We start from the raw sequence: 25,572 nt of genomic DNA, 5'->3' as shown, positions 1-25,572 counted from the left end.
GATTTGTAGAACCGGTTATTGTTTAGTGGACGAAAGCTTCACATAGTGGAAATAAATGCGGCCGCTGTGTAATTATACAAGAAGGGGGGGGGGGGGCAGCAATATTGTGGAAATTACAGCTTTAGGAAGACACGTACTGGTTCCTGAAAAAGGGGTAAATTATAAAAAACAAGAACATTCTCGCAGCACTGATCGGAGCCATATACAGAGGTCCCTCTTAAAGGTTACATTTATTTAAAGGGATAGCCCTTTAGTGATAATCCCCTGACCAGCGGAGGTCTCCCTGATCATGTAGGGTCCTGCCCCCAGTTATACGATATAACAATTTATGGTTGTGAGGTCCAAACTCTTGCACTTACATCAATGAAGGGTCCATCGCACTGGTAGACAAATGCACAGATCTATTTACGTGGATGGACCGAGTTGCAGATCCGTGCACAATTGGGTGCACATCTATGATTAAAGGGAAGATAAACGGAGTCACCCTAATTAAACACATCTAAAAACTGCTATCACACAACTATCCCTATATTGTTCATCTCCATGCCTGTAAAGTTTCACAATCTGTTCGTAAAGTTGACTCCCCATCTATGCATAATCATGTTCCTCCGGCCAGGCCGTGCCTCGAACTTCCTGATTGACAAGGAGTGAGATTTCTCTTTGCCCAAACTCAGCGTTTTCCCGACGTGTTACACGAATATTTCCGTTTTGCGCCGATTTTCCCTGAATTCCCCCGGGATTTTGGCGCACGCGATCGGATTGTGGTGCATCAGCGCCGGCATGCACGCGACGGAAATCGGGGGCGTGACGGAGCGGAAACCCGACGGATGCGGAAAAACCGCCGCATTTAAAAAAAAAAAAAAAAGTGTCGCGGGACTCGCGCTTACCTTCATCAGGAATAGGACGGTGAATTTCAGGGCACTCAGGCGGACCTGGGGGAACTTCAGCGTCGGAGGAACTACCTTAGTGAATCGCCGGAAGACCCGAATCCACCGCAGAGAACGCGCCGCTGGATCGCGAATGGACCGGTGAAGTAAATCTGCCCCAATGTGTTTTGGTGAAAACTTCGACCTGTATTGTAGAAGCTCGGAGGCTGATGACAAGCAGAATCGTGAAAGCAGCTCTGGAGCCGTGCGTCTGCGTGGATGGCTGCGGAGGAGCCTAAATCTGGATTGCGTCTTACAGTCCGAAAAATACAATAATTTACAAAAGCAAATATTGATTCGATTCCCCATGTTCATTTTATTAATTGATGACATTCATCCATTAACCCTTTCCACGCCTGCCTATGACTGTTGCACGCTCCCCACAGTGACTCCTACCTTTGCATAGCTCCTTTTACACATTACATGGCGCCTGCCGAGCGCCCGGTGACCTGTGAATACATTACAGGCATCCGGCTTTCAGACTGGGGTCTAATGTGTAGATTATAACTCCGTGTACTGCAGCGGGGTCTGCGCGGCTTACGATGCTGATCCGGGGGTTAATGACATGATGATCCAGCTTGTTGAATACTCATCTGTGGCTCAGAGTATAGAAGCAAATTACCGCTAAGTATCAATGCGCTCACACACACAAATCTGCTCAATAAATTATTCAAAAAGAAAAAAAAAAAAAGCAAAAAAAATCACCACGCTCCGCACCAGTTCATCGTAATGGGAGGTTCTGGAAGCAATAAGGCACCGCTCGGATTGAGGCTCCTCACCGCGGCTTCATACCAACCCCCATAAACAGGTCCCATGATCTCCGCCTGGGCCCGGAGCCTCCGTGGGGAAGTATATGGCACTCCGGGTGCAATGTTTACCCGGCAATGATTGCAGCAAACAAAGTATCGAAGAGTCTCCGTCCTGCCGCCCATCAGCAGATGAAGAAGATCTCCTCCAGCAGCTCGCTCTCCTCCGGGTCTCCTCCGGGAGGTTCACGTCTCCTCACTTCTGGCTGGAAGGACCTGGGATGACTACGAGGGATCGGGCTGAGGAGACTGAAGTCATCGAGCTCCCGCTGCCGAGGTCGTCTTCCCCCTGAAGAAACGGGGCTGATGGCTTCCAGCATGTCGATGAGGGACGTCTCGTACCTGGAGGGAAGGAGACAAAGGCGTCAATTACAAATATTCACAGCCCTCGCCTCAGGCTGGGAGAAAATTGCACATAATGGACCCAAAAATGCAGGAAAAGTCACGGATTCCAAACTATTCAGCGTGTGGATACAGGTGAGGATTATACACGTGCCTCTGCATTACTAGCACCAGGAACCATGGACCTCCTGCCCAGACCTGCAAATCTCAACCCCAGGGCCTAGCGTAATCATCCACCAGATGCAGAATGGCTTCTAAAAAATGTGCAAAAATAAGTCCATTAGTGGCTGCGCGAGGGAATGAAGAGGCTCGGCCACTGCCCTAAACCCATCTCATCTCTGAGCATGGAGAAGGTCATCTACAGGGGATCATACATGGAAGCTGTGAGAAGATCATTTCCAACAAGCGTAAAGGAAAATCTACCACCAGGACGAAGGATTGTAAACCAGGCACTGACACATACTGGAATGTGCGCCCTCTGGCAGGATCTGCTCTTCTTTTAGTTCCTTATTTTTACAAAAAAGGCTTTAAAAATTATGAAACTGAACCCAAGGGGCTCTGGGCACGATTGACAGCTACAGAGCACAAAGCCCCCCAGGCTCTTTTACATAATTTTTAATGCATTTTCTTTTCCTTTGTAAAAACGAGGGTAAACGAAAAGCAAATCCTGCACACACAAGTATGTAAGGGCTTGGTTTACAATCCTTTAACCTGGTCATGTGATATCACACAGGTGCACAGCTCATTGTATCCATGGTCATGTGATGTCACACAGGTGCACGGCTCGTTATATCCCTGGTCATGCGATGTCACACAGGTGCACGGCTCATTATATCCCTGGTCATGTGATGTCACACAGGTGCACATGTTTACACTGTCGCTAAGGAGTCCCTTATAGGATTGTTATACGGTGGACACGCTTGCCAGGATTTTACTGTATTTGCTGCTTTTATTTATTACTGTATTTTTAGTGTGTGGGGGGGGGTGTTATCTCTACTATTTGTCCACCTGTGGCCGTTTGTGGATTGGTGGGATTGGCTCCGATCCGCATGTTGTTCGCTGATGTGTATTTTTACACTTTTCAATTGTTTTTATGAATTGTGATGCACGGCCTCCTTTGTGTGCGTCTTTCATATCTTTTCATGCTTTAGCTTCATACACGCCGGCTTGCTCTCTGTCTCGGTCACATGTTATACGCGCCGGCTTGCTCTCTGTCTCGGTCACATGTTATACACGCCGGCTTGCTCTCTGTCTCGGTCACATGTTATACACGCCGGCTTGCTCTCTGTCTCGGTCACACGTTATACACGCCGGCTTGCTCTCTGTCTCGGTCACACGTTATACGCGCCGGCTTGCTCTCTGTCTCGGTCACATGTTATACGCGCCGGCTTGCTCTCTCTCGGTCACACGTTATACGCGCCGGCTTGCTCTCTCTCGGTCACACGTTATACGCGCCGGCTTGCTCTCTGTCTCGGTCACATGTTATACACGCCGGCTTGCTCTCTGTCTCGGTCACATGTTATACACGCCGGCTTGCTCTCTGTCTCGGTCACATGTTATACGCGCCGGCTTGCTCTCTGTCTCGGTCACATGTTATACGCGCCGGCTTGCTCTCTCTCGGTCACATGTTATACACGCCGGCTTGCTCTCTGTCTCGGTCACACGTTATACACGCCGGCTTGCTCTCTGTCTCGGTCACATGTTATACACGCCGGCTTGCTCTCTGTCTCGGTCACATGTTATACACGCCGGCTTGCTCTCTGTCTCGGTCACATGTTATACACGCCGGCTTGCTCTCTGTCTCGGTCACACGTTATACACGCCGGCTTGCTCTCTGTCTCGGTCACACGTTATACACGCCGGCTTGCTCTCTGTCTCGGTCACACGTTATACACGCCGGCTTGCTCTCTCTCAGTCACATGTTATACACGCCGGCTTGCTCTCTGTCTCGGTCACATGTTATACACGCCGGCTTGCTCTCTCTCGGTCACATGTTATACGCGCCGGCTTGCTCTCTGTCTCGGTCACACGTTATACACGCCGGCTTGCTCTCTCTCGGTCACATGTTATACGCGCCGGCTTGCTCTCTGTCTCGGTCACATGTTATACGCGCCGGCTTGCTCTCTGTCTCGGTCACATGTTATACACGCCGGCTTGCTCTCTGTCTCGGTCACACGTTATACACGCCGGCTTGCTCTCTGTCTCGGTCACATGTTATACACGGTGTGTTGGCCTTGTGAGAGATTACCGGTATACATTATACAAATGTCCACTTTTTTCATTGCATGGAGTGTGGAAGGCGCAGCTCCGCGGGATGATGCAGCGGCGCCTCTAATAAGATGCCACAGACGTCTCTCACAGATGCTGCATAACTTGGGGGCCCCTAGCACTGTCGGAGGTCCGGGCCCCTGTCTGGGGAGTCAGATAATTTGTTTTGTTTGCTTGTCCTTTATCCTGTGCCCGGATCTGCTCGGTGGCATTTCCGCACAGCGCTCAGCGATGTAACCTCACATGCGGGTTGAGCAATGTGGCAGGTGCCTGCGTTTTATGAGTGAGCGGGCAATTATAGGCTAAAACCGGAGCCGGGGTAAAACGACGCCGGACGCCTGGGCAGGTACGGACCACCGCCGGGTCAGGGGCTGAGAGTTACAGCTGGTGACACGGATCACATGTACGGAGAAGATCACAGCACGGAAAACAAGTGACGCACCCGCAGCCCACCTCCGATCACCAGGAGAAGACTACAATACCGATTCCAGGATATTTAACCCTTTCCTTGTCAGGCACTCTATGGAGTTGCATCTACAGGAGGGAATAAAGGAGAACGGGGATCATTCACACTGCTAGTTATGGGTAACCCCCCTTCACAAGTTCTGACCTGATTGTCCGTCCTTCAGATATCGAGCCCCGGTCTGATACATTGTAACAGTGCGGCCGAGAAAGTGCATTCAGACGAGTTTTCTACATAACAAAGTTTCAATGTGTAAAAGTTTATGGTCAGGATGTGTTTTCTGCAGTTCCAATTCACTGACAGCAAGCAGGGGTATTGTATGAAATTGTAAAAGTTATACAGAAGGCAGTCTGACATCCGTTTTTTTAGGGTGGGGGGGGGGGGGGGGAGTGTTTTAGTATTGTGTCTGGAGCGGCCCCCCTGTGTAGTATCGTGGAGACGAGATGACCTTTACTACTAATGCATTGTAAGGCAGTGAAGACCAAACCTACTGCAATCAGTGCTATGACCCATCCAGCTCTGCTATATCGCGCCTCCTGCATCCTCTGTGGCATCGCAGAGTTAATCATTTTACCGATTCGGATCTGCGCTATAAGCCGCTCGTTTAGAGCTCTTTGCTCGTCTTGCTGCCACCTCTTACTAATTGTGACTTGAATCATAAATTACAAGGAGGCTGTAAAAATATCTTCAAAGACGCCGCACAAAGAGCAGGAGCAGCACGGCGGAGGATGCAAGGAGCCGATAAAGATTAAAGCGGCGGCAGAACAATATATTGGATGCGCTCTCTCCGCTTCTGTACACAGATGTCGTATGACGGTAAGAGCACTTACACATGTAACGCGCAGACGCTGAGGGATCCTAATCTCCCATTAATGATGACACAGCATTAGGCGCCGAGGCTCCGCCACACGCAGCAATCTGCCACCTTACAGAGGTCCTCTGCCTAAATACACGCTGCAAACTCCTGCACATATTATTCATCGCTTCTCATGGCCTAAAATACTGGAGGCAAGGCCAGGAAGCTGCCAATAGCTTACAGCCAGAGTGGCACCAGGGACACCCCACGGCGTTAGTACAGAGGGCACCGCAACCACACCACTAGAGCAGAGGGCGCCCCTAACAGCGGTAAGGCTGATAGTATCCCAACCCCTCCCTACAGCGGTAGAGCAGAGGGCGCCCCTAACAGCGGTAAGGCTGATAGTATCCCGACCCCTCCCTACAGCAATAGAGCAGAGGGCGCCCCTAACAGCGGTAAGGCTGATAGTATCCCGACCCCTCCCTACAGCAATAGAGCAGAGGGCGCCCCAAACAGCGGTAAGGCTGATAGTATCCCGACCCCTCCCTACAGCAATAGAGCAGAGGGCGCCCTGACCATCTCCCTACAGCAGTAGAGCAGAGGGTGCCCTGACCATCTCCCTACAGCAGTAGAGCAGAGGGTGCCCTGACCATCTCCCTACAGCAGTAGAGCAGAGGGTGCCCTGACCATCTCCCTACAGCAGTAGAGCAGAGGGTGCCCTGACCATCTCCCTACAGCAGTAGAGCAGAGGGTGCCCTGACCATCTCCCTACAGCAGTAGAGCAGAGGGTGCCCTGACCATCTCCCTACAGCAGTAGAGCAGAGGGTGCCCTGACCATCTCCCTACAGCAGTAGAGCAGAGGGTGCCCTGACCATCTCCCTACAGCAGTAGAGCAGAGGGTGCCCTGACCATCTCCCTACAGCAGTAGAGCAGAGGGCGCCCTGACCATCTCCCTACAGCAGTAGAGCAGAGGGCGCCCTGACCATCTCCCTACAGCGGTAGAGCAGAGGGTGCCCTGACCATCTCCCTACAGCGGTAGAGCAGAGGGTGCCCTGACCATCTCCCTACAGCGGTAGAGCAGAGGGTGCCCTGACCATCTCCCTACAGCAGTAGAGCAGAGGGTGCCCTGACCACCCCCTACAGCAGTAAAGCAGAGGGTGCCCTGACCATCTCCCTACAGCAGTAGAGCAGAGGGTGCCCTGACCATCTCCCTACAGCAGTAGAGCAGAGGGTGCCCTGACCATCTCCCTACAGCAGTAGAGCAGAGGGTGCCCTGACCATCTCCCTACAGCAGTAGAGCAGAGGGCGCCCTGACCACCCCGTACAGCAGTAGAGCAGAGGGTGCCCTGACCATCTCCCTACAGCGGTAGAGCAGAGGGTGCCCTGACCATCTCCCTACAGCAGTAGAGCAGAGGGTGCCCTGACCATCTCCCTACAGCGGTAGAGCAGAGGGTGCCCTGACCATCTCCCTACAGCGGTAGAGCAGAGGGTGCCCTGACCATCTCCCTACAGCGGTAGAGCAGAGGGTGCCCTGACCATCTCCCTACAGCAGTAGAGCAGAGGGTGCCCTGACCATCTCCCTACAGCAGTAGAGCAGAGGGTGCCCTGACCATCTCCCTACAGCAGTAGAGCAGAGGGTGCCCTGACCACCCCCTACAGCAGTAAAGCAGAGGGTGCCCTGACCATCTCCCTACAGCAGTAGAGCAGAGGGTGCCCTGACCATCTCCCTACAGCAGTAGAGCAGAGGGTGCCCTGACCATCTCCCTACAGCAGTAGAGCAGAGGGCGCCCTGACCACCCCGTACAGCAGTAGAGCAGAGGGTGCCCTGACCATCTCCCTACAGCGGTAGAGCAGAGGGTGCCCTGACCATCTCCCTACAGCAGTAGAGCAGAGGGTGCCCTGACCATCTCCCTACAGCACTAGAGCAGAGGGTGCCCTGACCATCTCCCTACAGCACTAGAGCAGTGGGTGCCCTGACCATCTCCCTACAGCACTAGAGCAGTGGGTGCCCTGACCATCTCCCTACAGCACTAGAGCAGAGGGTGCCCTGACCATCTCCCTACAGCACTAGAGCAGAGGGTGCCCTGACCATCTCCCTACAGCGGTAGAGCAGAGGGTGCCCTGACCATCTCCCTACAGCGGTAGAGCAGAGGGTGCCCTGACCATCTCCCTACAGCGGTAGAGCAGAGGGCGCCCTGACCATCTCCCTACAGCAGTAGAGCAGAGGGTGCCCTGACCATCTCCCTACAGCACTAGAGCAGAGGGTGCCCTGACCACCCCGTACAGCAGTAGAGCAGAGGGCGCCCTGACCATCTCCCTACAGCAGTAGAGCAGAGGGTGCCCTGACCACCCCGTACAGCAGTAGAGCAGAGGCTGCCTTGACCATCTCCCTACAGCAGTAGAGCAGAGGGCGCCCTGACCACCCCCTACAGCAGTAGAGCAGAGGGTGCCCTGACCATCTCCCTACAGCAGTAGAGCAGAGGGCGCCCTGACCATCTCCCTACAGCAGTAGAGCAGAGGGTGCCCTGACCATCTCCCTACAGCAGTAGAGCAGAGGGTGCCCTGACCACCCCGTACAGCAGTAGAGCAGAGGGTGCCCTGACCACCCCGTACAGCAGTAGAGCAGAGGGTGCCCTGACCATCTCCCTACAGCAGTAGAGCAGAGGGTGCCCTGACCATCTCCCTACAGCAGTAGAGCAGAGGGTGCCCTGACCATCTCCCTACAGCAGTAGAGCAGAGGGTGCCCTGACCATCTCCCTACAGCAGTAGAGCGGAGGCTGCACCGCCCCACGGTGATAGAGTAGAGGGCACCCCAATTCCCGGCGATAGAGCAGAAGGCGCCCTGACACCCTCTCAATGTTGGGAGAGCAGAGGGTGCCCTGATCACCTCCCAACGGCGGGAGACCAGAGGGTGCCCAAACCACCTCCAAATTGCGGTACAGCAGAGGGTGCCCCAACCCCCGCCCTACGGTGGTAGAGCAGAGGGTCCGACTCCTCCCCCTGTGGCGCTAGAGCATAGGGAAAGGCAGAATGTATGTGGTAAATAAATAACTAAGGAAACTTCAGTTTGAAACTTTACGCAACTTTAAAACAAGTTAACGACGTGTGAACTAATTATTTTATCCGTATGAAAGTTTCCTCCTCCCGGCACGGACCATCTCCACGTCACATGTGCCGCATATCATCAGCCCACAGACACCACTCGTTATTACCTCCTTTCACACATCTCCTCCATCAGCTCCGTCTTCTGAGGCTCCTCTGAGCCGCGCTCCTACGTAACCCTTTAAACCCTGGTTCTCTTTTCTTGGATTTATCCGGAGATCTATCAGCAGCTCCGGAACCTTGGAAACTTACGATAATGTATCAGTTGCAACCAGATTTCTTGATTTCTAATCTTTAATAAACAGAATGTAAAAGAATCGCATCCTCCCCCTTATCATCTCTTCAGGCTCGGGGCATCTACCTCCCCCCATCATCGGGGGCTGCGACCTCCAAATATCAACCCTTATCACACAGTAACATACAGAAGGCGCTGTGTGACCAGGGATGTGTACGGGAGGCAGAGCACTGCTGCTCTCTGGATAATGTGCGCATTCATGGAAAGTGTAATGTGAGCGCTGCTTATACGGAAAACCAAGAGACCACAACTACATGGCGATATTTAACCCTTCGATTATGAAACACGTAATGCCAGGAGCCGCCTGAAATGGCACAACTACTGCCAGGGATGAATGGAAGAAGAGGAAGCTGGGTACTCAGTGTATATACACACATGGCCACCACACACTGTATACACAGGTTTACGCACTGTATAAGCACAGACATGTGGGCGGCATACACAGCCACACACTAATAAATACTTTGCACAACCTGCACAAACTACCAGACTGTTACCAGCATGCTGGTCGGGCCGTCCCCCAAAGGGCCGCAGCTGGTCGGGCCGTCCCCCAAAGGGCCGCAGCTGGTCGGGCCGTCCCCCAAAGGGCCGCAGCTGGTCGGGCCGTCCCCCAAAGGGCCGCAGCTGGTCGGGCCGTCCCCCAAAGGGCCGCAGCTGGTCGGGCCGTCCCCCAAAGGGCCGCAGCTGGTCGGGCCGTCCCCCAAAGGGCCGCAGCTGGTCGGGCCGTCCCCCGGGGCCGCAGCTGGTCGGGCCGTCCCCCGGCGCCGCAGCTGGTCGGGCCGTCCCCCGGGGCCGCAGCTGGTCGGGCCGTCCCCCGGGGCCGCAGCTGGTCGGGCCGTCCCCCGGGGCCGTAGCTGGTTGTGTTGTCCGCTTGTTCTCTATTATGATTCAGTGTGAGCAGCCGTTAGGATATGACAATGTCCCCACAGCTCAGACGTCACACGGGCGGCCGATTCTGTGCGCTCTTTTCAGCAATTAAGCGCTTCCCCCCCCCCCCCCCCCCCTCTCCCGTGGTGACGGCCGGATGCTGTAAATCCAAATTATTTTCCAGTGAGCGTTAAATAGACGGGTTATTTTGCAGAACTGCCCCTAAATAAAAACGGGGATAAGTGATATTAATGTCCTATGGTCAGTATTACTGAACCTCGAAAGCAATAAAGTTTATGAGTCGATAAATATTACATTCGCTGGGGGGGGGGGGGGGGGGTTTACTTAGGATTCGGGCCGAGTCGCTTATTACAGATTGTAACCACCAGATCCACAATACATTATTCATATTCGGGGTGTCACCGCGGTGATGGATGGCCGGGAGAGGCTGTCCTTTATATAAATCAACAAATAAAAATGCAAATGCTAACATTTTCGGCTACAACCTCCCCCCCCCCACCCCTCCCCCCTCAGTCTTGAATGGGGAATGAAAATTTTCACATTATATCGACAGCGAGCAGAGAGGACAATTAACGAGCTGCTCCGGCAGTAAGTGGGAGATTAATACAGCGATGGCGGCTTTTATCACCTGCACGCGGAGCCGCGCCGGGCAATGCTGGATACTTGCACTTTTCACGGAAGAGATAATAAAATAAAGGAACACCACGTGCGGACGGGAAATGTCACCGCCGCCCCTCCCCCGCCCCGGGCCGACACCTTTTACAAAAAGTTGGACTAAAGGAAAGTTTTATTTTTTTTTACTTTGGCTCCTTCCTTCCCGGAGAGGAAACTATAAATTATCTCCCACGTAAAGATTGCCGAGCGTGAAACGCAATTTCGTATGCGGAGAAATGCGAGGAAACTCCTTACTGCGAAACGAAGAGGCTGATTTATTAAGAGGTTTTCAGAAATAAAATCTCCATAAACAGTGGAGTCACTTTGTAAATCCTCGGCTGTTACTTATCGTGGACTAAAGGAGGATGGACGCACAAGAGCCAATGTCAGGGGAATAAGCCCCCTCCCTGTACAATGTCCTCTATATACACAACACTGACCCATCATTACATCACTGCTGACAATAGATGATGTCACAGCTTATCCCCCCCCCCTCCCTGTACAATGACCTCTATATACACAACACTGACCCATCATTACATCACTGCTGACAATAGATGATGTCACAGCTTATCCCCCCCCCCCTCCCTGTACACTGACCTCTATATAGATAACACTGACCCATCATTACATCACTACTGACAATAGATGATGTCACAGCTTATCTCCTCCCCCTCCCTGTACAATGTCCTCTATATACATAACACTGACCCATCATTACATCACTACTGACAATAGATGATGTCACAGCTTATCTCCTCCCCCTCCCTGTACAATGTCCTCTATATACATAACACTGACCCATCATTACATCACTACTGACAATAGATGATGTCACAGCTTATCCCCCTCTCCCTGTACAATGACCTCTATATAGATAACACTGACCCCTCATTACATCACTACTGACAATAGATGATGTCACAGCTTATCTCCTCCCCCTCCCTGTACAATGACCTCTATATAGATAACACTGACCCATCATTACATCACTACTGACAATAGATGATGTCACAGCTTATCCCCTCCCCCTCCCTGTACAATGACCTCTATATACATAACACTGACCCATCATTACATCACTACTGACAATAGATGATGTCACAGCTTATCTCCTCCCCCTCCCTGTACAATGACCTCTATATAGATAACACTGACCCATCATTACATCACTACTGACAATAGATGATGTCACAGCTTATCTCCTCCTCCCTGTACAATGTCCTCTATACAGACACTGACCCATCATTACATCACTACAGACAATAGATGATGTCACAGCTTATCCCCTCCCCCTCCCTCTCCAATGACCTCTATATAGATAACACTGACCCATCATTACATCACTACTGACAAAAGATGATGTCACAGCTTATCTCCTCCCCCTCCCTCTCCAATGACCTCTATATAGATAACACTGACCCATCAATACATCACTACTGACAAAAGATGATGTCACAGCTTATCTCCTCCCCCTCCCTCTCCAATGACCTCTATATAGATAACACTGACCCATCATTACATCACTACTGACAAAAGATGATGTCACAGCTTATCTCCTCCCCCTCCCTCTCCAATGACCTCTATATAGATAACACTGACCCATCAATACATCACTACTGACAATAGATGATGTCACAGCTTATCTCCTCCTCCCCCCTGTACAATGTCCTCTATATACATAACACTGACCCATCATTACATCACTACTGACAATAGATGATGTCACAGCTTATCTCCTCCCTCTCCAATGACCTCTATATAGATAACACTGACCCATCAATACATCACTACTGACAATAGATGATGTCACAGCTTATCTCCTCCCCCTCCCTGTACAATGACCTCTATATAGATAACACTGACCCATCATTACATCACTACTGAAAATAGATGATGTCACAGCTTATCTCCTCCCCCTCCCTGTACAATGACCTCTATATAGATAACACTGACCCATCATTACATCACTACTGACAATAGATGATGTCACAGCTTATCTCCTCCCTGTACAATGACCTCAATATAGATAACACTGACCCATCATTACATCACTACTGACAATAGATGATGTCACAGCTTATCTCCTCCCCCTCCCTGTACAATGACCTCTATATAGATAACACTGACCCATCATTACATCACTACTGACAATAGATGTCACAGCTTATCCCCTCCTCCTCCCTGTACAATGACCTCTATATAGATAATACTGACCCATCATTACATCACTACTGACAATAGATGATGTCACAGCTTATCTCCTCCCCCTCCCTGTACAATGACCTCTATATAGATAACACTGACCCATCATTACATCACTACTGACAATAGCTGATGTCACAGCTTATCTCCTCCTCCTCCCTGTACAATGACCTCTATATAGATAACACTGACCCATCATTACATCACTACTGACAATAGATGATGTCACAGCTTATCTCCTCCCCCTCCCTGTACAATGACCTCTATATAGATAACACTGACCCATCATTACATCACTACTGACAATAGATGATGTCACAGCTTATCTCCTCCTCCTCCCTGTACAATGACCTCTATATAGATAACACTGACCCCTCATTACATCACTACTGAAATAGATGATGTCACAGCTTATCTCCTCCCCCTCCCTGTACAATGACCTCTATATAGATAACACTGACCCATCATTACATCACTACTGACAATAGATGATGTCACAGCTTATCCCCTCCCCCTCCCTGTACAATGACCTCTATATAGATAACACTGACCCATCATTACATCACTACTGAAAATAGATGATGTCACAGCTTATCTCCTCCCTGTACAATGACCTCTATATAGATAACACTGACCCATCATTACATCACTACTGACAATAGATGTCACAGCTTATCCCCTCCCCCTCCCTGTACAATGACCCCTATATAGATAACACTGACACATCATTACATCACTACTGACAATAGATGATGTCACAGCTTATCTCCTCCTCCTCCCTGTACAATGACCTCTATATAGATAACACTGACCCATCATTACATCACTACTGACAATAGATGATGTCACAGCTTATCTCCTCCCCCTCCCTGTACAATGACCTCTATATAGATAACACTGACCCATCATTACATCACTACTGACAATAGATGATGTCACAGCTTATCTCCTCCTCCTCCCTGTACAATGACCTCTATATAGATAATACTGACCCATCATTACATCACTACTGACAATAGATGATGTCACAGCTTATCTCCTCCCCCTCCCTGTACAATGACCTCTATATAGATAACACTGACCCATCATTACATCACTACTGACAATAGATGATGTCACAGCTTATCTCCTCCTCCTCCCTGTACAATGACCTCTATATAGATAACACTGACCCCTCATTACATCACTACTGAAATAGATGATGTCACAGCTTATCTCCTCCCCCTCCCTGTACAATGACCTCTATATAGATAACACTGACCCATCATTACATCACTACTGACAATAGATGATGTCACAGCTTATCCCCTCCCCCTCCCTGTACAATGACCTCTATATAGATAACACTGACCCATCATTACATCACTACTGAAAATAGATGATGTCACAGCTTATCTCCTCCCTGTACAATGACCTCTATATAGATAACACTGACCCATCATTACATCACTACTGACAATAGATGATGTCACAGCTTATCTCCTCCTACTCCCAGTACAAGGACCTCTATATAGATAACACTGACCCATCATTACATCACTACTGACAATAGATGATGTCACAGCTTATCTCCTCCCCCTCCCTGTACAATGACCTCTATATAGATAACACTGACCCATCATTACATCACTACTGACAATAGATGATGTCACAGCTTATCTCCTCCTCCTCCCTGTACAATGACCTCTATATAGATAGCACTGACCCATCATTACATCACTACTGACAATAGATGAGGTCACAGCTTATCTCCTCCCCCTCCCTGTACAATGACCTCTATATAGATAACACTGACCCATCATTACATCACTACTCACAATAGATGATGTCACAGCTTATCCCCTCCTCCTCCCTGTACAATGACCTCTATATAGATAACACTGACCCATCATTACATCACTACTGACAATAGATGATGTCACAGCTTATCTCCTCCCCCTCCCTCTCCAATGACCTCTATATAGATAACACTGACCCATCATTACATCACTACTGACAATAGATGATGTCACAGCTTATCTCCTCCCCCTCCCTGTACAATGACCTCTATATAGATAACACTGACCCATCATTACATCACTACTGACAATAGATGATGTCACAGCTTATCTCCTCCCCCTCCCTCTCCAATGACCTCTATATAGATAACACTGACCCATCATTACATCACTACTGACAATAGATGATGTCACAGCTTATCTCCTCCCCCCTCCCTGTACAATGACCTCTATATAGATAACACTGACCCCTCATTACATCACTACTGAAATAGATGATGTCACAGCTTATCTCCTCCCCCTCCCTCTCCAATGACCTCTATATAGATAACACTGACCCATCATTACATCACTACTGACAATAGATGATGTCACAGCTTATCCCCTCCCCCTCCCTGTACAATGTCATCTATATAGATAACACTGACCCATCATTACATCACTACTGACAATAGATGATGTCACAGCTTATCTCCTCCCCCTCCCTCTCCAATGACCTCTATATAGATAACACTGACCCATCATTACATCACTACTGACAATAGATGATGTCACAGCTTATCTCCTCCCCCCTCCCTGTACAATGACCTCTATATAGATAACACTGACCCCTCATTACATCACTACTGAAATAGATGATGTCACAGCTTATCTCCTCCCCCTCCCTCTCCAATGACCTCTATATAGATAACACTGACCCATCATTACATCACTACTGACAATAGATGATGTCACAGCTTATCCCCTCCCCCTCCCTGTACAATGTCATCTATATAGATAACACTGACCCATCATTACATCACTACTGACAATAGATGATGTCACAGCTTATCTCCTCCCCCTCCCTGTACAATGACCTCTATATAGATAACACTGACCCATCATTACATCACTACTGACAATAGATGATGTCACAGCTTATCTCCTCCCTGTACAATGACCTCTATATAGATAACACTGACCCATCATTACATCACTACTGACAATAGATGATGTCACAGCTTATCTCCTCCCCCTCCCTGTACAATGACCTCTATATAGATAACACTGACCCATCATTACATCACTACTGACAATAGATGATGTCACAGCTTATCTCCTCCCCCTCCTGTACAATGTCCTCTATATAAAGAGCACTGACCCATCATTACATCACTACTGACAATAGATGATGTCACAGCTTATCTCCTCCCCCTCCCTGTACAATGTCCTCTATATACATAACACTGACCCATCATTACATCACTACTGACAATAGATGATGTCACAGCTTATCTCCTCCCCCTCCATGTACAATGTCCTCTATATACATAACACTGACCCATCATTACATCACTACTGACAATAGATGATGTCACAGCTTATCTCCTCCCCCTCCTGTACAATGACCTCTATATAGATAACACTGACCTATCATTACATCACTACTGACAATAGATGATGTCACAGCTTATCTCCTCCCCCTCCCTGTACAATGACCTCTATATAGATAACACTGACCCATCATTACATCACTACTGACAATAGATGATATCACAGCTTATCTCCTCTCCCTCCCTGTACAATGACCTCTATATAGATGACACTGACCCATCATTACATCACTACTGACAATTGATTATGTCACAGCTTATCCCCTCCCCCTCCCTGTACAATGACCTCTATATAGATAACACTGACCCATCATTACATCACTACTGCCAATAGATGATGTCACAGCTTATCTCCTCCCACTCCCTGTACAATGACCACTATATAGACAACACTGACCCATCATTACATCACTACTGCCAACAGATGATGTCACAGCTTATCTCCTCCCCCTCCCTGTACAATGACCTCTATATAGATAACACTGAGCCATCATTACATCACTACTGACAATAGATGATGTCACAGCTTATCTCCTCCCCCCTGTACAATGACCTCTATATAGATAACACTGACCCATCATTACATCACTACTGACAATAGATGATATCACAGCTTATCTCCTCCCCCCTGTACAATGACCTCTATATAGATAACACTGACCCATCATTACATCACTACTGACAATAGATGATGTCACAGCTTATCTCCTCCCCCTCCCTGTACAATGTCCTCTATATAGATAACACTGACCCATCATTACATCACTACTAACAATAGATGATGTCACAGCTTATCTCTTCCCCCTCCCTGTACAATGACCTCTATATAGATAACACTGACCCATCATTACATCACTACTGACAATAGATGATGTCACAGCTTATCTCCTCCCCCTCCCTGTACAATGTCCTCTATATAGATAACACTGACCCATCATTACATCACTACTGACAATAGATGATGTCACAGCTTATCTCCTCCCACTCCCTGTACAATGACCTCTATATAGATAACACTGACCCATCATTACATTACAGCTAATGTGAATTCACCTGGAGACAACCCTCCCTATACACTGAGGACTATGTTTGGGGCCTAATGCATTTAGCAGGTTCTGGGGGGGGGGGGGGATTTAAGTCTCTTGTCCGGGGAGTGAAATATTGATGAAAATGGGAACGAACATAAAAAAATAGAAATCTTGCACCGGCCAGAAATAATATTCCTGAATATAATTTTACTCCATTTCCAGTGTAATGCATTTACATTTTTATCAAATGCTGGGAAGGGGCCTGAGACGCCGATCCCAATAAGTCCGGATTATAGGACCGCGGTAACGGTTCCTGTCAATTACCAGGACTTGATTTTCAATTTATATTCAAAAAAAGCGTTTTTTCTTTTTTTCTGTTTTGTTCCATAGACGGGAGAACGGCTCAATCCCAGGTAAGTTTCAATTATGGAGGATTTCTAGTGACAGGCAATAAACAAACAGATTTATAGGCAGAGACCCCCCTCGTCCCCCCCCCCCCCAGCCCACCCCGGACGTTCACGGATGACAGGAAAAGCCGGCAGCGGAGATGGAGCCGCTGAATATTAATGTAGACACAGGACCTTATTTATTCTAACGCTCTGCATGGATTATGCCGCATCCCGGTGATCCTGACCCCAAATACCTGGAAACGGGATAAGCTCCTTTAAGCGGAACAGATCACCAGGTTTTACTCCTCTAAACTAGCGGCCCCTTCAGGTAGGGGATGAAATGTCCTTTCTATAATCCCCTCTCATGTGAAACCTCACCTGTGCACCAATAGAAAAAAATCTCCTCCAATGTCAGGGAAATATGACTCTTTTCCTCCAATTTTCACACGAGAGGAGTCACATTTAGTAGCTGCAGGGGGAGCGTCACTTCAGACCCTATATTCAGTTCCATAGCACCCAGACACATGATTCTGATGTCATATTAAAGATAAAGATCTCATCTGTCAGACCACACCAGGCTTGTGGCTAAGGGTAAGTGGCTTGAGTTACAGAACCAGAGAGAGAGGCAGCCAAAATATAGTTAGAAGTGCAGGCTGCAGATAAATGCCTATACATGTCTGGTTCTACAATACAAAGCCATAAGCTTAATGTGATTCTGAACGATGATATTATCTTTAATATGACACCAATAGCATATTTCTAGGTGCTATAGAAACAAAAGAGACATCCAAAGTTACATTCCCCCTGCAACCACCAAACCTGATTCATCTCATGTGAAAATAGATTTTTTTTTTTTGTACTAAAACGGTAGACATCGAAATCCAATGATGAAGCGTCTGAACGATTCGGCGGCCAGCAAAACCTTACTTTCACGTGGCTGAATGATGCCTAGAATAATAAATGTATTTTGTTTCTCTGTGTTTCATGGTGAATACATTATTTTTTCGTTGGTGCAAAAAAAAAAAAAAAAAAAACATTGAGCATGAACAGCACAAGTCTTTCAATGGGGGAAGCATAATCCTACCTGTACAAGTCTCTGCGCTGGTGAGAGGTCTCTGCAGATTTCACCTCCATCTTCTGAGGTTTCATTGCAGGAGAAGTGGCGGCATCTTTCCTAGACCCTGGGGAACAAAAAAGAACTATAATACTGTCCCCTATGTACAAGAATATAACTACTATAATACTGCCCCCTATGTACAAGAATATAACTACTATAATACTGCCCCCTATGTACAGGGATATAACTACTATAATACTGCCCCCTATGTACAAGAATATAACTACTATAATACTGCCCCCTATGTACAGGAATATAACTACTATAATACTGCTCCCTATGTACAAGAATATAACTACTATAATACTGCCCCCTATGTACAGGAATATAACTAGTATAATACTGCCCCTATGTACAGGAATATAACTACAATAATACTGCCCCCTATGTACAAGAATATAACTACTATAATACTGCCCCCTATGTACAGGAATATAACTACTATAATACTGCCCCCTATGTACAAGAATATAACTACTATAATACTGTCCCCTATGTATAAGAATATAACTACTATAATACTGCCTCCTATGTACAAGAATATAACTACTATAATACTGCCCCCTATGTACAAGAATATAACTACTATAATACTGCCCCCTATGTACAGGAATATAACTACTATAATACTGCCCCCTATGTACAGGAATATAACTACTATAATACTGCCCCCTGTGTACAGGGATATAACTACTATAATACTGCCCCCTATGTACAGGAATATAACTACTATAATACTGCCCCCTATGTACAGGAATATAACTACTATAATACTGCCCCCTATGTACAGGAATATAACTACTATAATACTGCCCCCTATGTACAGGAATATAACTACTATAATACTGCACCCTATGTACAGGAATATAACTACTATAATACTGCCTCCTATGTACAGGAATATAACTACTATAATACTGTCCCCTATGTACAGGAATATAACTACTATAATACTGCCCCCTATGTACAAGAATATAACTACTATAATACTGCCCCCTATGTACAGGAATATAACTACTATAATACTGCCCTCTATGTACAGGAATATAACTACTATAATACTGCCCCCTATGTACAAGAATATAACTACTATAATACTGCCCCCTATGTACAAGAATATAACTACTATAATACTGCCCCCTATGTACAGGAATATAACTACTATAATACTGCCCCCTATGTACAGGAATATAACTACTATAATACCGCCCCCTATGTACAAGACTATAACTACTATAATACTGCCCCCTATGTACAAGAATATAACTAGTATAATACTGCTCCCTATGTACAGGAATATAACTACTATAATACTGCCCCCTATGTACAGGAATATAACTACTATAATACCGCCCCCTATGTACAAGACTATAACTAGTATAATACTGCTCCCTATGTACAGGAATATAACTAGTATAATACTGCCCCCTATGTACAGGAATATAACTACTATAATACTGCCCCCTATGTACAGGAATATAACTACTATAATACTGCCCCCTATGTACAGGAATATAACTACTATAATACTACCCCCTATGTACAAGAATATAACTACTATAATACTGCCCCCTATGTACAGGAATATAACTACTATAATACTGCCCCCTATGTACAAGAATATAACTACTATAATACTGCTCCCTATGTACAGGAATATAACTACTATAATACTGCCCCCTATGTACAGGAATATAACTACTATAATACTGCCCCCTATGTACAGGAATATAACTACTATAATACTGCTCCCTATGAACAAGAATATAACTACTATAATACTGCCCCCTATGTACAAGAATATAACTACTATAATACTGCCCCCTATGTACAGGAATATAACTACTATAATACTGCTCCCTATGTACAGGAATATAACTACTATAATACTGCCCCCTATGTACAGGAATATAACTACTATAATACTGCCCCCTATGTACAAGAATGTAACTACTATAATACTGCCCCCTATGTGCAAGAATATAACTACTATAATACTGCCCTCTATGTACAGGAATATAACTACTATAATACTGCCCCCTATGTACAGGAATATAACTACTATAATAACCCTGTATTGTATTGTATGTATAGGGTGTATAGTGTGAGGTCCTATGGTTACAGCTGGCAGTTGCGGGCAGGGGGTATAATCTTGCGGGGGGCAGTGATTGCCGTTGCCTCCTCTGGGGCTATAGATCTGGAGAATGACTTGGGTGCTGATCACTCAGGGCTGTGAGGTGTCGGTGCACTGTTCGGGCTGGTAATCGGCTGCACCCCTGTTAGTCAAAACTGATTTTGCTTCAAATTAGAAATTGATTTTTGCTGGCCCTCGCTCGTCCGCAGACCTGGAGCTTTTGTTGCTGAGCAGTGAAAGGATTAACCTCTCCTGCTGCTCGGGTTCAAGCTGACGACTTTGTGTGGAGCGAGAAGAAAAACTCCTTCCAATGCACGGACGCCCGGGCCGGGGGGTCACCGGTTATTTCTTTACTTCCAGATCAAATCTCTAACGTCGTGACTGCTATTTTTTGTATTGTGTTGATTTGTATAGTGGGAGCAACAAAAGTGCAGAAAGTATGAAAAAGGAAACAAAATCCTAAAAATAAAAATCTCCCATCACAATCCATCCTGATAAACCAGGGACATTACTCATAGCTCCAGGCACCGGGACTGGGGTGTCTTCTTATATGTGTTATCCATGGCTTCCTTTCCTTCATCTTTTATAATTATGTTAATAAACCTTAATGGCCCTGGTGTTACCAAAGCCCCTCTATGCTGTAGCTTCACAGGCTGTTACACTGTGCAGGAGCACTCCCCCCCCCCAACTGTGTAAGATTACATTAGGCAGAGGGAGATGGAACCAATGAGGGAGCAGGGGAAAGCTGAGACAGTATAACAGCCTTCTGGCTCATTAGCATAATTATGAAAGTTGATTTTAGAAGGAAGGAGGCCAAGAATAACAAATATAAGATTACTACCAGTGTCCCGGTGCCAGGATCTTGGTTTAAGGGATCATTCAAATGCTGTCTAATAGTCAGGACTGAGCAGAGACTGGGGGTAAGGGGTTGTTCTAGGGTCAGTCAGTTACTATCTGATAGGTGGGGGCCCCGGCACCTATGTACCTGGCTCTCATGAATGTAAGCTGAGCTGCAGTTGCACCGTTCGGCCACTACACAGAGATTTTATTGACTTCCATGTCCATGAAGAGCCGGTGGGGGATGTTCTCGGCTGTCACCGCTCTGCTATCAGTGGTCATGACTTCCTGCCCTGGAGGCCGCCCACTTACCTTTACTGACAGTGGTCTGTGGCCGGACGTACGACCCGTCCCCCTCCATGTTTGATCTGGAGGTTCTTCCTTCTGCATGCTGTTGTTGAGGACTTTGTGGTTTTCTCCGGCTCTTACTGGAAGGAGGGGTAGGGATCCCCGGACTGCAGGGAACAAGAATAAAACTTTCAGCCGCTGTAACTGGCACATCTGCATCTCCAGTCATCTCACTCGCTGTCCATCCGTTCTTTTACCCTTATTATTAAACTTTCACTTTCCTAATCAATGTTCCTCCTTCTATACATCTCTCACAACTAGGCCTAATACATGTTTTCTGTCTAGTTTTATTATCCAGCACTCCCCTCTCCCTCCCTCCCACCGTCCAGCTCTCCCCCTCCCTCTTTTCATCCATTCCGCTCCGCCCCGCTCTCCCCTCTCCCTCCCTCCGCCCCGCTCTCCCCTCTCCCTCCCTCCCTCCGCCCCGCCTCCCCTCTCCCTCCCTCCCTCCCTCCGCCTCCCCTCTCCCTCCCTCCGCCCCGCTCCCCCCTCTCCCTCCCTCCGCCCCGCTCCCCCCTCTCCCTCCCTCCGCCCCGCTCTCCCCTCTCCCTCCCTCCGCCCCGCTCTCCCCTCTCCCTCCCTCCGCCCCGCTCTCCCCTCTCCCTCCCTCCGCCCCGCTCTCCCCTCTCCCTCCCTCCGCCCCGCTCTCCCCTCTCCCTCCCTCCGCCCCGCTCTCCCCTCTCCCTCCCTCCGCCCCGCTCTCCCCTCTCCCTCCCTCCGCCCCGCTCTCCCCTCTCCCTCCCTCCGCCCCGCTCTCCCCTCTCCCTCCGCCCCGCTCTCCCCTCTCCTTCCGCCCCGCTCTCCCCTCTCTGTCCATCTTCCCCCTCCCTTCCATCAATCCTCCAGCACTCTCCCTCTTCCTCCAGCTCTTTTCATTTGTTTAACTTTATCTCTGTCCTTATCAGTGTCCCCACCTTTACCATCCCCCCGCCCCCCCTTTCCCAATCGTCTCTTCACCTCAGTTCTCCTGCAACCCTCCCCCCTCATTTGTATTTCACCCCATTTCCCCATCCTCTTCCCTCATATACAATCTCTCCCTATCAATCTCTTCTCATCTCTATCCATCCTCTACATCTGCTCACTTCCCCTCCGTGTCTTCCCCTCTTGATCCTCTCCTCACTTCCCTCTTTCCCATAATTTTACATCTCTTTCCCCTTGCATCTCCCAGACAATGAGAGAATTATACAAGATCTCTGAAATCTGTCACTTCCTCTCAAAAAGTAAAAGCTTTCCTTTGCAGTAATGTTTTCCTGTATTTAGTATATACATTTTAGTATACACTGCGGCGTTCACCAATGTATCGTCTATAGACTCCGGTATTTCCGGTATTTTTCAGAATTATCCATAAAGCCGCAGAACATTGCAGCAAACACCTTCACGTTGTGAATAATTTAGAGCCGAGTTTGGTGCAATCTGAATTTTTCTTCGGGGATGGAGGGAAGTTAAATACCTTTAATTTGTTCTAATTATTTCAAATTTGCAAGTTAATTATGGCTGATCATTAAATAACAGAAAGGACTGCGGTCTCCTTGGAGCTTTACCTTCCGCCCCTCGCATTACTTAAGCTACATTTCGGCACGCATGAATTAACTTTCTAAATAATCGCAACGTTTGACTAAATGGCTCTGGAAAATGAGATGCGGATCCTCGGGAAAGGCGCTAATGGACGATACAAAGGGCCACTGGGAGCGATGTTACTCACAATCTGACGACGTCTAATGGGGTCTTATTTACTCCTCTTCGGGCTCGGGCAAGGCGTCTCGGCATTAGGAAGCGCGCTGTACGGAGAAGATGCCGGCGATAAAAGAAAATGTCCATTTAGAGACAACTAAAATTCATCTTCTAAGTGTAAGCGGAGAAACTCAACTACTGGATGGATTCAAGTCGGATCTGGCTGGATAATGGAGGAGAACTGAGAGAAGGAGGCAAAATGTTGCATTCCCTTCCCTCCATTTAAGGGGTGGCAAAGAATAAGGGTCACCAATGTATAGGCCCCTGTAAAAAAATAGGGGGGAGGGGGAGGGAGATTTATCATTTAGAGGCGCAGTTTTTCCAAAAACAAGAAGTTGCCGTTCTCTCGAAGTCGAATGTTCAACCCCTGTAGGCCTAGTAACACGACTAAGGCCACATTCACACCTCTTTTTATGATACATTCAGAATATACACTGGGGGCGGGTGCTCAAGATCAAGAATCCGCAAAAGATTTATTCTGGGAGGTCCCCAGTCCATACAGTGACATCACTGGGGCAACACCTTGCACCTCGGCAGCAGCCAATCATTGTCTCCTCCGCAGCTTTTGGGGGGGGGGGCTGAGTGTCACGTCGCTTATCCCGCTTTACTAGCATGGCTTAATTTTCTCCAAGAAACTGCCTAGGAGTTTCCCCTTGGTAAATGTGTGTGTTTCACTATATTTGGTGGCCATGAGCCACTAGATCGGTCACACATGCTGAGGGCAATGCCCTCCGCTTCATCCATTCTCCATCAGAAGGCATCCAGTCCCCCGAAACTTAGTGGCAGGTTCCCTTTAAGAACCAGGGATATAAATCATCAAGTTTCCGAGAGTTTCCAGCAGATCCTGCACTTCCCTTACAGCAGAATAAACCGCACTCCTCCCTACGAGTGCAAATAACTCCTTAAGCCTGTGATTTATAGAATGACATTTCGGGTCCTTAATGTCTGCTATTTATACAATACCTTCCGTGTACAATCCTGCGCCCCGCTGAGTCTACCTTATTACATTGCATGGCTGTAATGTCTTGCCTTTATACAAGTCTTCCAGCCTGATGCGTGACAGCAATACATCACAGGGGAATAGATCTCCTTCCTATAGACGACATCCGCTGCAAACAGAACAGGCGAAACCTCCGGGGAGCCTTCCCTTCTTCTCGTATTCATACCGGGGGTCAAGAGGGGGGCGGCCGGGGCCTCTGCATCGGTAAACGCTTTATAGACCGCATTGTTTTGCTTTAGTTTTATCTTTATTGTTCTGTGTGTTGGTCGTTTCCCCTTGATCCCAGTTTTTGGATTACAGAACCCAAGGTTTTTAAATTCTGAACATCCCCTCTAATTCCCTCCAACATCGGGGACCCCATTGTAAGGTGTAAAGGCCAATGCAATGACAAACCCACCGCCCCCTGCACTACACGTGGGCTCCGGCGATCGCTCTGTAAGACGTGCACCAAATACCCACGACTTGCCGTTTCTTCTATTTCACAGTAAATCACAACGTTCCCAGACTCGGAGCTACACGGACGTCACGTTCAGCGCACAGCACACCCCGGCACAATTACACCGAGCCCCACGCTCCTTCCCGGACGCTCATAATAAGATGCCTCCGGCCGCCGCTTGCTTTGAGTAATTGCCAAGGTTCTGGGTAATTGGAAGTTGTAAAAGTCGTAATTTCATCTACACCGGGACGGCGCTCCCACGCGGTGGTCCGAGGCTTCCGCTCCTACCGTGCACATTAAACCTGTCCAGACCTAAGCGGAGGGAAGCACAACCGGATATAAATGTCCTGCCCAGGGAACGGATCCAACACATCTTATTTTTTTTTTTTTGTATTAAACTTTTTCATTTATGATGTTGTCACTGGAGGAAACGTTTA

General features: G+C 47.9%; 1 protein-coding gene across 3 annotated transcripts in view; it reads right to left on the bottom strand.

The window, feature by feature from the left end:
* Positions 1 to 1,218: 1,218 nt before the first annotated feature.
* KIAA1328 (KIAA1328 ortholog) overlaps positions 1,219 to 25,572 on the bottom strand; it is an 82,354-nt gene continuing 58,000 nt past the window's right edge. For all 3 annotated transcript variants that reach the window (XM_072132834.1, XM_072132835.1, XM_072132836.1), the window contains exons 9-11: positions 21,933 to 22,075; positions 18,617 to 18,713; positions 1,219 to 2,074 (exon numbers count right to left, since the gene is read on the bottom strand). In XM_072132834.1, the coding sequence (XP_071988935.1) occupies positions 1,858 to 2,074; positions 18,617 to 18,713; positions 21,933 to 22,075 (457 nt within the window). In that variant the 3' untranslated portion in view covers positions 1,219 to 1,857. The remainder of the gene's footprint in view (positions 2,075 to 18,616; positions 18,714 to 21,932; positions 22,076 to 25,572) is intronic.

This window comes from Engystomops pustulosus, chromosome 1 (genome assembly GCF_040894005.1).
Source record: "Engystomops pustulosus chromosome 1, aEngPut4.maternal, whole genome shotgun sequence".
NCBI classification, from domain to species: Eukaryota; Metazoa; Chordata; class Amphibia; order Anura; family Leptodactylidae; genus Engystomops; species Engystomops pustulosus.
Note: the sequence above shows the minus strand (reverse complement) of the source record. Positions and strands in the feature narration are given on the sequence as shown.